Consider the following 15,806-nt stretch of genomic DNA (forward strand, 5'->3'; position numbering starts at 1 on the left):
ATTAGTTGAATACCCTACTAGTATACTTTTTCATGATATTCTAATATTTAGAGATAGGATATTTGAGTTTTCTTAAGCTGTAAGCCATAATCAGCAATATTAAAAGAATAAAAGGCTTGCAATATTTCAGTTGATTTGTAATGAATCCAGAATGCATGACATTTTTGTTTTTTTAATTGCATTACACAAAATAAAGAACTTTATTACAATATTCAAATTTTCTGAGACAGTCCTGTAGTTTGCCATCATGGCCGACGTCTTCAGCTCAAAGACTGGTGGTGAGTCGAAACCAAAACTAGAAACTAGCTTAATGTGGCTGCTTATCGTCTAAAGATTGTTTTCTGCTGCTTATTTTTATTTTTTTTTCCATTCATGCAATTACATATAACCTACAGCAGGTGCTGCTGGAGAACACATCAGCTGCTCCCCGAAGAAGTTTGATGCCTTCTGCGGTCAATACCGTGCAGGAAGAGCTTCCTTTGCAGTGTCAAAATCAGATTGTGGTAATATAGATTGTTGTTTTATGCTTCCACGAGACCACATACGTCATCACGGTCTGGGTGAGTTTGACCATTGAGTTATCTCACAGTTTTATTATCTCCGTTCTTAAAATGAACGAAGAGCCATGTACTGAAACCCCTGTCTGCATTAATCCTCACTTCATTTAATTTATATTTATTTATTTATTTAATAAGACGCCACATCTTATCTTAAAGGGAATGACCTTAAAACATGAAGGAAGTGGACCCGTTTGTTTTGGATGGTGTTCGTGGACCTGGTGGAGCGACCTCTGGTGGATTCATGGATGGTATGTGTTGTTTTAAACCTCACAACAAAACGTGTGTTTGCATCTTTGGATGTCGATTCTCAGTCGGATCTGCAGTATAAATACCGCGTTCAATGTTATACACATATTTGGAAAATGGAGCTTTAAATGGGAATATGTCTTGAGTTTTTGGGGAAACTCATTTTTACAAAGAGGGACACACACACCGTTAAAACTAATCTTTATGACACTCGTCACCTTCAGCACCTCAACAAAGCTTTGGCTGTGTGTGGCAGACGCTGAGCTGCTCTGATGGCGCACGCTGCTGTAGCACAAGGGCTTCCGTTGTTCTTGCAATGAAACAGAAGGGTGAGGCTGCTGAACTTTGCGAGATCAAAGGCTGACTCTTCAGAGTCCAAATTAAGCAGGATTCCTCTTTCAGCCCTTTTAGTGCGTTGAGAGAGCATTGAGGACATCGTCCATGGATCTGATCTCATGCCCGAGGCAATGATCTTCTTCCCTCTCAGAGGTCTCATGTTGTTTGTTATGACTGCTCTTTATTGTGGTTCGTTTTGACTTTTTCCCTGCCTCCTTTATTCCCTTAGGATTTTAGTCCAGGCAGCATTCTGCTTGATGTTTAATTGATGTTTCCTTAGAGTTGTGCCATTTTCATATATCTTATATTTCCATTTCCTGTGTTACTGAATGTTCAAATTCAGGACTTTTTGTATAGATTTCTCTATTTTAATTTGCTTTTTTTAAATCCTTATAATATTTATGTCAATCACTTATTGACCCCCATGTGGTGATCTGATGACGGACTGTTTAATCAATAGCGACTTCATCAATGTATTAATACTAAATACTAGATACTAAATAAAGAGCCAGAAAACGATCGCTGAAGTTGTATTACCATGTTTTTGTTGTTGCTTGTTTGTTTGTTTGCTTGTCACATGTTTAATTTGTGTTGTGCACACACAGACAGCAGAGTGGCTGAGCAACGTTCCCTCTGTCATGGAAGAAGAACCTGGACAACTGGTTTTGGTTACCAGATCAGCTGAAGGACACACAACTTTGCATTTTTCAGCTCTGAAAGGTGATTGCAATACACGCTTGGTGTCTCAGTGATTGAACCCAAGGGAATACAACAACACTGGTTGGCTATGATCTGCATTTTAGTGACATACTGAGCAGAAAAAAGTAGTGAACAAGAAAGATGACGATCATCTGTGGGCTTTTTTCATTTAACAAAAAAAGAAGAAGAAAAACATCAGTGTATGTCACAAATCTAATATCACTCATCCAATTACTAAAAACAACGGTGGCATGTTGATATGAATACTTTAAACTCAGTAGCTCGTTAAATATGACCAAACTTCAAGGAACCGATTGTCGAAAAATATTTCAATGGGCAGAAAAGCACCAGATTCTACTGCGACAACTGGAGCGCGCCAATCCACTCGAACAAGAAGAACTTGAAGTGCGGAAAAATATTCAGGTCAGAAGACACTCCTAAAATGCATGTTCAGACAACATAGTTGAAAGAAGTAGCTGGTGTTTGGATACAAGACGTGTAAAATAACAGGTGTCATTATGGCCTTACTAGTGCAACTTATAGTTTGGCCAAGCAGTCTGGCTTTTAAAATATCCCCATGTTATTGTTATGCTAATTGGCCCTGCTAATAGATGAGCAGGGCTCTATAATCTATTTTGCACATGGTTTGTTTTACATAAAAATACAGTAACTCCATTAATGCTGCATTAAGAACCAGATTAGTCATTATTTACTGAAAACTATGCAAAGCTATACTGTTCCAAACAACATGGCAATTTAGTGCACATACAATCTTATGGGTTTGTTTGTTGTTGTTGCTCTCCAGTTGCATCATGGGAATTGTAGGATACAGTATTAGTTGGTGTTTTAGTCAAACTATGAGGTTAAAGCGAGGGAAATCCCAGCATTTGGCCCAAGTTAATCAAAATTTTAAGCTAAATCACTGAAAGTCTCCTTTTAAAAATTGCTGCTGTTGTGTTGAAAATATGCAATGTCAGGGTAAAGGTGCAACGCTGTGCCTTGCCTCAAAGGAAAATAAGACGCACAAACAAAATATTATATTTATTCATTTTTTATTCATGTGTCAGAGAAATGATTTTAAACACAACTCTCTCTCGAGTTGGAGCACCCACATGCAGTATGAAAAGTATTCAAGTAGAGCGGATAAGTGAGGCTGTTTTTTCACTCTCCTTCTCCTCCACATCCGTTTGGACCGGTGCCATGTAAGTCATGCGTGTGTCTGTTTCAGCGTCACTTATTTTTCTCAGCAGCCCCTTCTCAGACAACCACCAAGTAAACCGTGACACTACTAAAATAGTCGCCATGGTGGTGAGCATGATGGCAGTGCGAAAAGGGAACAAGCGGTATCGGTGACCGTCCACCATCTTGTCCCACGGCAGGGGCAGGATGTCAGGAAGGCCTAACGTTGGTTCTCCCACCAGAACTCTGAGCAGTATTGCCAACACAAAGCCAGCACAGGCGCCGTAGTGGTTCACCCTCCGAGATAAGTAGAAGGTGCATATCACCTGGGGAGTCATCATTGAGTATAAGACATCTGCACTGATGATCCAGAACAGATGAATAGACTCTGTTGTCATGGCCAGACCTGCTCCCATTATTCCACACAGGAGGACTGACACTTTCACCGCGATAATAATCTGTTTTTCTGATGCCTGAAATAGAGAAAGTCATCAGGGTATTTACTTCTTTAGAATGTGTCTGTGGCGACTCACTGGTTCCCAGGAAACCAGGTGCCAAAAAGAACAAACATGCCACAACATGAGTATGTAAGATGTTGTTACCCCTTTGTAGATGACGTTCTTGAAGATATTGCGGCCCAGTTGGGAGGCGGCAGACAGAAGTGCAGAGTCAACCGATGACATCACAGAGGAAGCAAGTGCTCCCATACCAATCAGTGAGACGTAAAATGGGCAAAGATGCTGAAGGGCAATTGGCAAGATTATCCCGGCTTTGCCCTGTTCGTACGGGCTGGGAGAACCGTAGCTGGTCTCGTTCCAATCTGACAAAAAGACATCGAACAGACATGTTAGTCACAGGGGTATAGAGGCGGGATATGGTGAGAGATGTTTGATTGTGTCGAATACATAACCACCTATTATTATTATTATACATGGTTCTTTTTGTGGATTATTTTTCACATTACTGCCCAATTCCAACATAGCAGACTCATTACTCATCACAGCTACTATAACACTGAAGACATTATTATAACAAAGACAATAGGAAGCTAATTAAATGTAGGTACTGGTAGATGCAGCTGCTGCCCCAATGACGAGTGACGGGATGGCAAGGATTGGGCTTAATACTGCTCCAGCATAGCAGGTCATTTTGGCTTGCGCATCAGTGGCTGTGGACAGGACTCTCTGGTAGAAAGCCTGGTAGCAGAGCCCTCCAATGGCCTTTGGGAGGAATACAAACCATGTTCATGTCGGGGGAAACGTCATGTTTGTTCGACAATGAGTGCTTAACTCAAGTATTAAAAAAATGGTTGTCCATGAAACACTTAAGGTAATGTGGTTTATGTCATCACAGTGCAGTCTTTCTTGTCGATATTGCATATTTACTACAGAATAGGTTTCAGTGGAATAGCCTTTTTAAAGATATGTACTTTGGGGCTGTTACAAGTGTTCATTACCAATAGCAATAGGTCATCCACCCAGCGACCTGCTTCTTCCGGCTTTAGGCTGCCGATCCATGGCTCCTGGTACAGTTTGGTTACTGCAGCAAGAGTGATGTTGGCGGAGGAGGGGTTTGCCAGTATGAAAGGCACGCAAAGCCACTGAAATAGGGAGGAAAATATAACTGAGTTACAAATACAGTATATTTAGTCAGTAATGCTGTACAGCATTAAAGTCAAAGATCGTGTGTTAAATGCCTTGAATTCACTTAAAAATGTAGTGTTTGTACCAAGCCAAAGAGCATCAAGCCCAGCTGGACGACATCAGTGTAGGCCACAGAGTACAGTCCTCCCATTAACGTGTAAAGGACTGCCACAGCAGCAGAGACGCCCACGGCCAGCGAGGAGGAGATATCCATGACCACGCTTATCGTCCCTCCTGTAACCATACAGACTGAGGTAGGCAAAACTTTCCCTAAACTCAAACTCAGATGCTTGTTGAAATACCACACTGACTTTTTTTTTCTGTGTATTTCACAATGTATCTCATCTGTCATCTGCAGTGGTGCTGCATCATACTTATGGTAAAATGTCTCTCTGCAAGGACTTCGTTCATTAAGTTGCTGTTTCTCACTTACCCAGTGCGCCAAGAATACATGCTATCCACATGATATCGGCAATGAGGGCGGGAATGAAAAGTACAGCAGCGGCAGCGTTGCCGTATTTCTCCTGAAATGGGTCCATGAGGGTGACATAATTCTTCGACCGAATAGGTTTGACAAAGATGAGTGCACCTAAAGTTACACAAACGGAAACATTTAAGTTAAGTTTTCTGACATATTAATCACTAGTAAAATGTAGTGATAATGTCTTCATTAGTATGTTTAGTAGTGAAAAATAATATTTCTGTATTTAAAGACAGCCTACCGATAAAAACATTAGCTATTAAAACAATCCCTGTAAGAGATGTGTTTCACTGTGTATCACCGCAGTTGTAATTGACCTCACTCACCTATAATGAAGTTCATGACGAAGGCAAGGGGTCCAGTGGCCCACGCCAACCCCTTTGTTGGATCATAGATCACTTCAGCATTACCCAAAATATAGCCTCCTCCCACCCAAGTGGCTGCAAAACAATAGGACACATACAGGCAATATGAAAGAGATTTAATGAAACTAGGTCCACCAATTTACAATTAAATAGATTCAAATAAAACATTTTAAACATTGGCTTATAGTCCCCTGATTTCAAAATAAATGTCCCTGAATGGTTTGCTCTTACAAACGCATAAGGCCCCATTCAGCTACTACGATAATCTATGATGTTATTGTCATCATCATTATTTTTACCTGTCATAGTACAGATGCTGACCCAGATGTTTAGGTTCCGCCCCCCAACCATTGTGACTTCACTGCGGTTCCCCGTGCACTTCTTCTCCTCACGTTTGGACTTCCTGGATGCCCAGATACCCGTGCCCAGTATCATCATGTAAAACACTCCTATGGACACCAGTCCTGGCCAATTTACCGCCATCCTGCGAGTCTGTTGGGAAAGGACACAAAGAAAATAATATCTTATATATCCCTTTTCAGTGAATGCTGTACATTGAGCGTGCATTGTTTGCAGCTATATACGGCCATATGATTACATGAACGTTTCCCGAAGCAAACTTCACACGACACAACTTTTAAAGTAGTCAGATGGCCGTACTGTTCACACCACACAACCTACCATCTTGTAATCGGCAGTCACAAAGTCATAGTGGTTTACATGAGCAGCAACAGGGGTAATACAAATAATTTCTCCCCCCAACAGATACAGATACAATTCATCATGTTTTTTGGAGACCAACCCAAATGTGAAAGCCACAGTTTTATTACCGGGTCAGTTGGGACACCTTGTTCTAGGTTAAAACTATCATTTAAATTGAGGAAATTAAATTCCTGTTACTTATATACAGATTTCTTTGAGAAAGATTTAACAGTGAATGTTATTCAACTAGAATAAGCCGTTGTCTTGTGTAAGTCTGTTTTTTGTTGTTTAAACAATACAATCCCAACCGTCCCCGGCTATCTGTCCCAACTATCCCAGGGATAGAAACGTTGTCTTGGACTCAAGTCTTCAAAAATTCAGCTATAACTTCATAGAACACTCTCAACTTTTTTGTATATGGAATAACTAAAAACAGTATTGATGGAAGAAAAATAACAGAAGAGCCCAAAATCTACTCACATGCTGTAGCCTTCAAAATTGCGAAAGAAATGTGAAGAATAAGAAGAACGTCTTCAGTTTGAGGTGGGAGTGAATCTGCAAACAGTGAACCAGTTTGAGAGCATTGCTGCACTTAAGACACAAACAGTCTTTCCATTCCATTCTCCAAGGGGCTTAGCTTATTCGGGGTTGCGGTGCGCTGGAGCCGATCCCAGCTGACATTGGGCGAAGGTCGCCAGTTTATCGCAGGGCACATATAGAGACAGACAAACATTCATGCTCACATTCACACCTACGGGCAATTTCGAAGTCTCCAAATAACCTAAACTGCATATTTTTTGAAGGAAGCCAGAGAACCCGGAGGGAACCCACGCTGCCACCACGGGGGGAGAATTCCACACAGAAGGACCGCCTGGGGATCGAACCCGAGCTACTCTTGGTGTGAGGTAACCACTACACCACCGTGCAGCCCACAAACTGTCTTATTAGTTATTATTATGGTGCATCACAAAGGCATAGTTCATCACCGGAGCTGCTCTCTCCTGGATCAAATCATATCTTACAAACAGACAACAGTTCATCAGCATCAACAACTGCACCTCCTCCACTGCTCCCCTGTCTCAAGGCGTCCCCCAGGGTTCGGTGCTTGGTCCTCTTCTGTTCATCCTCTACTTTCTCCCTCTTGGTAACATCATACGTCAACATGGTCTTCACTTTCACTGCTACGCCGATGATGTCCAGCTCTACATCTCCACAAAGGCCATTACCACTGCTACTCACTCCACTCTCACCAACTGCCTCACTGACATTTAATCATGGATGCAAACCAACTTCCTCAAACTCAACCATGATAAAACTGACATGATCATCATCGGTCCCAAATCCCTCACTAAAACCAGTCACAACTTCTGCCTCACCATCGACAACTCCACTCTGTCTCCCTCCCCACACATCCGCAACCTTGGAGTCATGTTAGATAGCAACCTCACCTTTGAACACCACGTCAAACAAATCACCAGAACTGCCTTTTTTCACTTAAAAAACATAGCCCGTCTCCGCCCATCACTCTCCTCATCTGCTGCTGAAACTCTGATCCACGCCTTCATCACTTCCAGAATCCTAAATAAACTCTAGTACATCCAGAACTCTGCTGGTCGCCTGCTCACCCACTCCCGCTCCCGTGACCACATCACCCCTGTTCTCCAGAACCTCCACTGGCTCCTCATCCCACAACGGATCGAATACAAAATCCTTCTCCTCACTCACAAAGCCCTCCATAATCAGGCCCCCTCCTACCTCACCGACCTGCTTCACCACCACACTCCATCCCGTCGGCTCCGCGGGATGGAGTGTATTATTATAGTTACTTTCTAACTTACTAAAAACACTGTCCAACTGTTCCTCTGTCCCAACTGACCCCTGTCCCCCATTTCGTTTGTATTTCTGCCGCTTGGGTTTATTGACGAACCATTGGTCTGATTTCCTTCCATTAAACATAAACTATCACCCCTAAAATACTAAATTCAAACTTACTGCAAATAAATTGTGAACACTTACTTGACATTCTTACTCTCTCTTTGGTAAAATTAGAATCGTATTTTCTCTCAAAATAATTATAAAAATGACTATTTTTTATCTACCTGTATTGCCTTGAATGTGGAGAAGGGTAGACGTTTGAGTGGAGATCCTCAAAGCACACTGTCATGACTAGGGATGGGTATCGCTTGGGTTTTTCCCGATACCGGTGCTAAAACAATACTTTTAAAACGATACCGGTGGCTAAACGGTGCCTGAACCAATACTTAAAAAAAAAAAAAAGCACAGAACGACGATTGAAGACTTTAAAGAAAGGCTTTGTTTTATTGCCAAGGCAAATTTTTTTCTTCAAATTGAACAATATATTAACTGTTTAAAAATACTATAAATATAAATAAATACAAAACACTTGGCTTCTAACTACAGCTTCAAACTTTTGAACCTCAAACTATGAACAATATATTAACTGTTACAAGGAAGGCCAGTTTTATAGCTTCTCTCACCAGCATAACGGTTTTCAGCTGTGCTAACATATTTGCACAAGGGTTTTCTAATCATTAATTAGTCTTCTAAGGCGATTAGAACACTGGAGTGATAGTTGCTGGAATGGGCCTCTATACACCTATGTAGATATTTCATTAAAAACCAGACGTTTCCACCTAGAATAGTCATTAACCACATTAACAATGTATAGAGTGTATTTCTGATTAATTTAATGTTATCTTCATTGAAAGAAACAGTGCTTTTCTTTGAGAAATAAAGACATTTCTAAGTGACCCCAAACTTTTGAACGGTAGTATAAATAAATATAAATACATACAAAACACACACACTCTGTACACACACTACAGCTTCAAACTTCAGCAATTATTTTGCAGAAATATGAGCATATTTGCCTTCTCTGGCAAAATACGACACCTCTCCAGACTAAATTGCATGTCCTGCAGAGGAGAAAACCCTCTCAGATGGTGTCGATGAGGCCTGTACACACAGGTATGTGTCTGAAAGTGCAGACAATATGGGGAGGCTGTCCCGCTTCATCCACCACCAGGCTGCAGGGTCTTGTCCTGATGGGATTGAAGGCAGACTTTTGTAGATCTCAATCTCTTTCTGGACCTGTTCAGCGATGGACGATGGAGAGGGCACTGCAAGTCATGACAGGGAGGAGCACGGTTGGTTAGTTGTTCCGAAAGTAGAAGAAAGATTGTCGTTTTTCATTATTTTTGCTCAACAGGTAACTGAAAGATGGAGGGTATGTATCTTGTCTGTCACTCACCACTTTCGGTTGAAAGTTGCTTCCCTACCGTCGTGTAAAACCCTGGACTTCTAGCTCAAGCTGTTGCTGCTGATCCTGGAGAGTGTGACGCAGTTTAGTGCAACATTGTCCCATAAGGACAGAATTTGGTGTGTTTCCCAACTTCACGTCTGAGGCGGGATCTCTTTTCCTTTTTTTAGGCTGCCGGTCCCTCCAACCCTGAACCACACGCAGTATCAAGAGGTGAGCTCAGCATTGCACAAAAGTAAAAATAAAAGACAAATCTTTGGGCAGATATGTCTACAGAGTGGTGCCATGAGCTTAAGTTACAAGTACTTGTTGTCGTTGTCATATTGGAATATCTTTCACTTGGGTAACCCTGACCAGAGTTGGATTTGTCACTGCTGTTTTTGGAGACGATGACATGATGTTCGTCTTCCCTGGTGATTTTACTGTCCATCCTCCCTTTAGAAACAGCAGGGAAGCGTGCAAAAAGTGATGTGACTGTCATCTATAGAAGCACTGTGGTCACTCAAGCTCCTTGACTATAGACACACAAGCATATGTGAAATTATCAAATTCAAATTACTCCAATCAGTCTTACTTTTCCCCCCAGCTATCCCTGGCTGATGGAGGCAACACTTTGCCCCATTGGATGGTCTTCAGGCAACAGCCAAGCAGTCTAGCCGGCCTGGCTCTGACTGAGGATTGTGGGATATATCATCCAAAAGAATCCGTTATTGGAGGGCAGTGTGTTGCCTACTTCTACCTGCACATCCGAAACAGAACAGGGACTGACAAGGACCCGGCAAGGTAAAGAGGCAGAAAACACAATAACCAATGTACAGTACATTACATTACATTACAGTCATTTAGCAGACGCTTTTATCCAAAGCGACTTACAATAAGTGTATTCAACATAGGTATTCAAGAGAACTACTCGTCACCAGTAGTCATAAGTGCATCTGCTTTGTTAAACAAGCATCTAAGAGCGTAAACCAGAGCAAACGTATAGTGCAGAAACAAACAAATACAATAAGTGCAACAAACTAATACAATAAGTGCAACGAACTAATACGAATACAATAAGTGCAACAAACTAATACGAATACAATAAGTGCAACGATTTAATACGAATACAATAAGTGCAACAAACTAATACAATAAGTGCAATGAACTAATACGAATACAATAAGTGCAACGAACTAATACAATAAGTGCAACGAACTAATACGAATACAATAAGTGCAACAAACTAATACGAATACAATAAGTGCAACAAACTAATACAATAAGTGCAACAAACTAATACGAATACAATAAGTGCAACAAACTAATACGAATACAATAAGTGCAACAAACTAATACAATAAGTGCAATGAACTAATACGAATACAATAAGTGCAACGAACTAATACAATAAGTGCAACAAACTAATATGAATACAATAAGTGCAACAAACTAATACGAATACAATAAGTGCAACGATTTAATACGAACACAACAAGTGCAACAAACTAATACAATAAGTGCAACAAACTAATACGAATACAATAAGTGCAACAAACTAATACGAATACAATAAGTGCAACAATTTAATACGAATACAATAAGTGCAACTAACTAATACGAATACAATAAGTGCAACTAACTAATATGAATACAATAAGTGCTAAGAGGAAGGCTCAGGGTAGTAGTTCTTGAAGAAGTGGGTTTTCCGCCTGCGCCGAAAGATGGGCAGCGACTCCGCTGTCCTGACGTCAGTGGGGAGCTCATTCCACCATTGTGGGGCCAGGACAGAGAAAAGCCGTGACCGGGTCGATCGGCCGCAGGGACCTCTGAGCGACGGGGCAACCAATCACCCCGAGGCAGCAGAGCGAGGTGGTCGGGCGGGGGTGTGGGGCTTGACCATGGCCTAGAGATATGAATGTTCGTCGATACTTCTTATGTGCGCATTTTGTTGAATGAAATTCTGGACTCGAGTTGTGTGCCTCATCAGTTCACTTAGTTAATATCATTATTTGAGCTGGCAGTTCTAAAAGGAATCATTAAAAAGGGGCTAAATTAAAAGTCTTCCAAAGAAGTAAAATGATACCAAACATGACATCGGTAAATCTAAAGATGACCAAATGGTTACAAGCACTGACATGAACACATTTTACTAATCACACAACTTAAATTAGCATAAATCCATTTGGATTTTACAATTTCCAAATAATATATTTATCCTAAAATGTTTAGGACCTCTTTCTCTGATCAGGCCTCTCCCTGTACGAGTGGGTGGACGACTTTATGAGATAGTGTCCACAAAGGTTTAGTTTGAGGTTCTGTTGTCTTAAAGGTTGAGTTGTCAAACTGATTAAGTCAGTATGAGCGCAAAGTTAACTGCAGAGGACATTGTTGAGCAGTGTGCGTTTGCCAACCTAGTAAACAGAGTTCAGGTGTGAATGTTCCATTAAGCGGGGCCTCCTAAGACTTTTACTGTTTTGAATCAACATTGGATTTTGAAACTTCACTCAACAATACTGCCATTCACTTCCCCACAGTGTTGGAGGATTCCTGGCCTTCCTCAGCAGGCAGTTGGTTGACAGGTGAGGGTCGTCAGCTGATTAAACTCACCTGGGCATGTAGGTTATAAATGTTGGCCCACATTGTCGCTCTGTTTCTCTTATCCCACATCCACCCTGCACTGCTTTCTTCTGGTTTGCACCTTCAGCATTCCTTTATGCATTTGAGTTATTTTTACCAAATTCTCCAAAAACTCTCATCAATAGCTATCTTTTAAACTGCTTGTAAAAACAAAAAACAGTTTAAAGATTAAGGCTGGTGGTATTTTATTTGTTCAACAAATCCCATGAAATATCAAAACCATCACTGCGTTAGTCTTTCTCTTCATACTTATAACTTCACTACCTCTCCCTGTAGCACTGTGCTTAGCTAATTCAGATAGAAATCTATAAAACTGCATAATTCTATTTTTGTATCAACAATAAAATACATTTCTATATATAATGAGAAAGGGGAAACAAGCCCACAGACAATAATCCCCTGAATCTGCAGTTCCCTTCAGCTGTATTGAGCGTTTTTGCATAATTGTTTACGGCCCTCGACTTTACGGCTTTTGGTTCAGTTGCTCCGTGTCCGATCAAGCGGCCTCCGCTGGTGCTGAGAAATGACGCCAACGTAGAAGTGCCAAAAACTGCAGTTCCTCAAATGGCCACTTGAGTTTGGCTCCAAAAGTGTTCGGAAACAAAAGCTCCTGTTCACGGAGAGAGCTCGCCCCAACCCCCTCGCCATGCGCTCCTCAATCGCCTCCAAAACAGAACAGCAGGTTTAAGTCAATATCTTAATGGATTTATTATCCATACAAACATCAAACTAACAAAACAAACATATAATGCCATGAAATATGAGGCCCCGTTTGGGCCACACGACAGACAGGTATGGCCTTCCTTGACTAATTGTCAATTAATCTCTGCAGGAATCCACTTTAACATCTGCATTAACAATTCATGAGGCCAATACATTCAAAAGCATGTCTAACAGTTCTCGTGTAGCATTACTAAAATAAGTACAAGCTGTGGAGGGAAAAGGATCATTCTTTACTCATAGTTGTCGTCATGATGTGTAAGCAGAATAGGTGTTACAATTTACATGGTAAAAAAAACAGTAGACAACACATTGTGTCTCTGAGGCCACATAGTTCCGGGTGTTTCATCGTCGTCCAACGGTGGTGAATTTGCTTTTCACTCATGTAGGTGTGCATCACTGTCAAACGGTTCAGGCGAGTCTGTGAGTGCAGCGACTGTTGTCGGGTAGCTTGTTCTCGTGTGGGTGGTGAGGAGAACTGTCCATGCCAGCGCTCGGCATGCCAGCGCTCTGTCCGTTCCAAGATGAATTTTTCCGGGTGGAGGGTGTGGAGTGGTTTGGGGAAAGGGGGGTTAATGCAGCTGCTGTCTCAGTGAGTGTAACCAGCTCTGTACTGAGAGGCGATACATTAACCTGTTGAAGAAAGGGATTATAACCTGCCTGGTACAGTTACCAAAAAATCTCCTTCCTATCCTATTTTCTATATTCTAGTTGGAAGACTTGGATATTGGCCGTCATTTAATTCAACGGTTGTGATTTTTCATGACGTTGCTAAAAAATAAACTAAAAACTGTTCTAAATGTGGATCTATCTCTACAACACACCTCTCATGGCCCGATATCTTATCAGCTGGGCATCCTTGCATCTGTGCTGACGAAACTTCTCTGTCCACGTCACACAATTCTCTCGTGTGATGTTTTCCAGGCTCATGGATGGCGGAGAGCCTTCAGTCAGGGCTGACACTGTAGATCTTGAATGAGTCTCGTTAGTCTTCATTCTCGGCGTGTTGAGTGGTGGGTGTCGTTCAATATTAAAATCAAAAATAATGAAAAGTAAAAACTCACTCTGTTGTAATTGATCTACCTATCCATTGGGTGGCGTACTTAGTTTTAACTCTGATGTAATTACTCCCCCTGGTCACTAGTTGGCAACATTGTTTTGTAGGTTTTTGTTCTTCTTCTATGCTTTTTAAAAACATGCGACTACCTCATGTGCGCCGTAGCTGACAGGCTAGGGCTCAACACACACAAAGCACCGTAGTCTTTACTCAATAGCATGCCGAATCCACACATTTATCTCACTAGACCGGGCCTTTTCAGCAATGCACCGGTTATTTTTTATACTCTCCTCTTTTATTTAACTATCTAAAGTGAGCACCGGAGCAAGCCTTTAGCTCCCGGCTTCAAACAATTCATTCACACCGCACGTTACCATTTCTTACAACACAACCTTCAACAACACTACAACATTTATCACAAAATACAACCGTTACCAAACACAATGTACTATTTCCGCTTTTATTCACCCCAATTCAATCCTCGTGAACTCAAGTTAAAACCAGCAGCTAGCCTCCAACCAGCGGAGCTCATGAAAACGTGACCCGTTATTTTCGGCTTTTTTAAGCTCGTATTAAATATATTCCCTCCCGTATATTTGAGCCGTTAGTTTACTAGACCCAAGACGCTAATGCAATAATCAGAAGAGCCGTCGCCTTCTCCTAAGATAACTCGTTTCGCGATCTCAGTCCGCCTAGCTCACTCAATGACAATATTACACTCGTCTAAACTTCGTTCAAACTAACAAATTAACATTCGCTCAAATGTCACAATTCAGAGCTACCAACTCATCCAAACTTTGTTTAGACTACCAAATAAAACATCACAAACAATTTGCATTCGGTCCGCAACTCCTCCTCCGTAACTTATACAGTCACTTACCTGTTTGATTTACCTTAAATTTCAGGAGAATGCACTTTTATTTGCGGTCTCTCCCCGTGAACAGATGAGACCTTCAGGGTCAGTGCGGGCCGCAGGAACTTTCGGCTAAAGTTCCTATAAATAAGGGGTCCCCATCTGAAGGACCGCGGTCCGGACCCATACGGACCCGGACCAAAACAGAAGGTTATGATTTAAAACCTCACGGGGCACTTCTATTTTAACCGGCGCAGCTGTTGTTGTCTTTACCTTCGTGGTTTAGTGGACGAGGCAACGCACAGACCAATTGCATGCAAGTTAAGCCATCCCACTTGATACTACTCAGATCAAGTGTGCATTCCAGGTGTAAACATTGCGACTCTCCAGTGCAGACAGATGACAGAGTGAGAGGCAAGTTACATGAAGGGAGTCATCCATACCAGCTTTCAGTTCACAATTCTCAGAAACATATCAAGCCAATTGGGCTAACACAATACATGCTAAATGCACCTGCTAATAGGACCATAACAGTGTTTTCCACTCATCATAATGTTTGTCATTCACCACACCAGTGGTATAGTGGCTCTAAGGGACAGTGTGTGTCATTTGGAGACAAACTTTGATTTGGTATGTGAGTTTTAACCCATTAAGATTTCAGACGGTAGAGTCATAATTTGTATCAGCATGGATCCATCCTACTCATTCATCATATTTCTTGGCACATTTTGGGCCCCTCACTACCAATTATGCCCCTTTGCACCACATCCCAAAGGTGCTTTATTGGATTGAGACTATGGAGGCTGAGTACAGTGAACTCATTGTCATGTTCAGGAAACCAGTTTGAGATGATTTGAGCTTTGTGACATTATTCTCCTGGAAGTAGCCAATAGAAGATGGACATGGTCAACAACAATACTCAAGTAGGCTGGGGCATTTAAACAATGCTCAGTTGGTATCAGGGGCCCAAAATGGGCCAACAAAATATCCCCCACGCCATTACACTATCACAAGCCTGAACCGTTGATACAATCAGGATGGATCCCTGCTTTCATGTTGTTTTCAC

General features: G+C 41.6%; 1 protein-coding gene across 3 annotated transcripts; it reads right to left on the minus strand.

Annotated features, from left to right (window-relative positions):
* Positions 1-2,905: 2,905 nt before the first annotated feature.
* LOC306714192 (high affinity choline transporter 1-like) lies at positions 2,906-14,892 on the minus strand. Of its 3 annotated transcripts, XM_079184150.1 has the most exons (10): positions 14,768-14,848; positions 6,692-6,766; positions 5,809-6,001; positions 5,471-5,584; positions 5,097-5,252; positions 4,749-4,897; positions 4,477-4,620; positions 4,087-4,240; positions 3,623-3,840; positions 2,906-3,493 (listed from the first exon to the last, which is right to left on the minus strand). In XM_079184150.1, exons 3-10 carry the CDS (start codon positions 5,990-5,992, stop codon positions 2,972-2,974), a joined length of 1,641 nt encoding a protein of 546 aa, XP_079040276.1. In that variant the 5' UTR covers positions 5,993-6,001; positions 6,692-6,766; positions 14,768-14,848; the 3' UTR covers positions 2,906-2,971. The 3 variants fall into 3 exon arrangements, with proteins under 3 accessions (XP_079040276.1, XP_079040277.1, XP_079040278.1); XM_079184151.1 differs by lacking the exon at positions 6,692-6,766 and having other exon boundaries at positions 14,768-14,892; XM_079184152.1 differs by lacking the exon at positions 6,692-6,766 and having other exon boundaries at positions 14,781-14,882.
* Between the last annotated feature and the right edge of the window lie 914 nt (positions 14,893-15,806).

Source organism: Pholis gunnellus, assembly GCF_910591455.1.
Source record: "Pholis gunnellus genome assembly, chromosome: 22".
Taxonomy (NCBI): domain Eukaryota; kingdom Metazoa; phylum Chordata; class Actinopteri; order Perciformes; family Pholidae; genus Pholis; species Pholis gunnellus.

What these genes read in the sequence shown, in the direction of transcription:
- LOC306714192 (XM_079184151.1), bottom strand. Translation starts at nt 5,992, where the DNA reads ATGGCGGTAAATTGGCCAGGACTGGTGTCCATAGGAGTGTTTTACATG. An exon ending in GCTTGATGCTCTTTGGCTTG is followed by an intron (nt 4,621 to 4,748) that starts GTACAAACACTA and finishes TCCCTATTTCAG; the next exon opens with TGGCTTTGCGTGCCTTTCAT. An exon ending in GGCAGCAGCTGCATCTACCA is followed by an intron (nt 3,841 to 4,086) that starts GTACCTACATTT and finishes TCTTTTTGTCAG; the next exon opens with ATTGGAACGAGACCAGCTAC.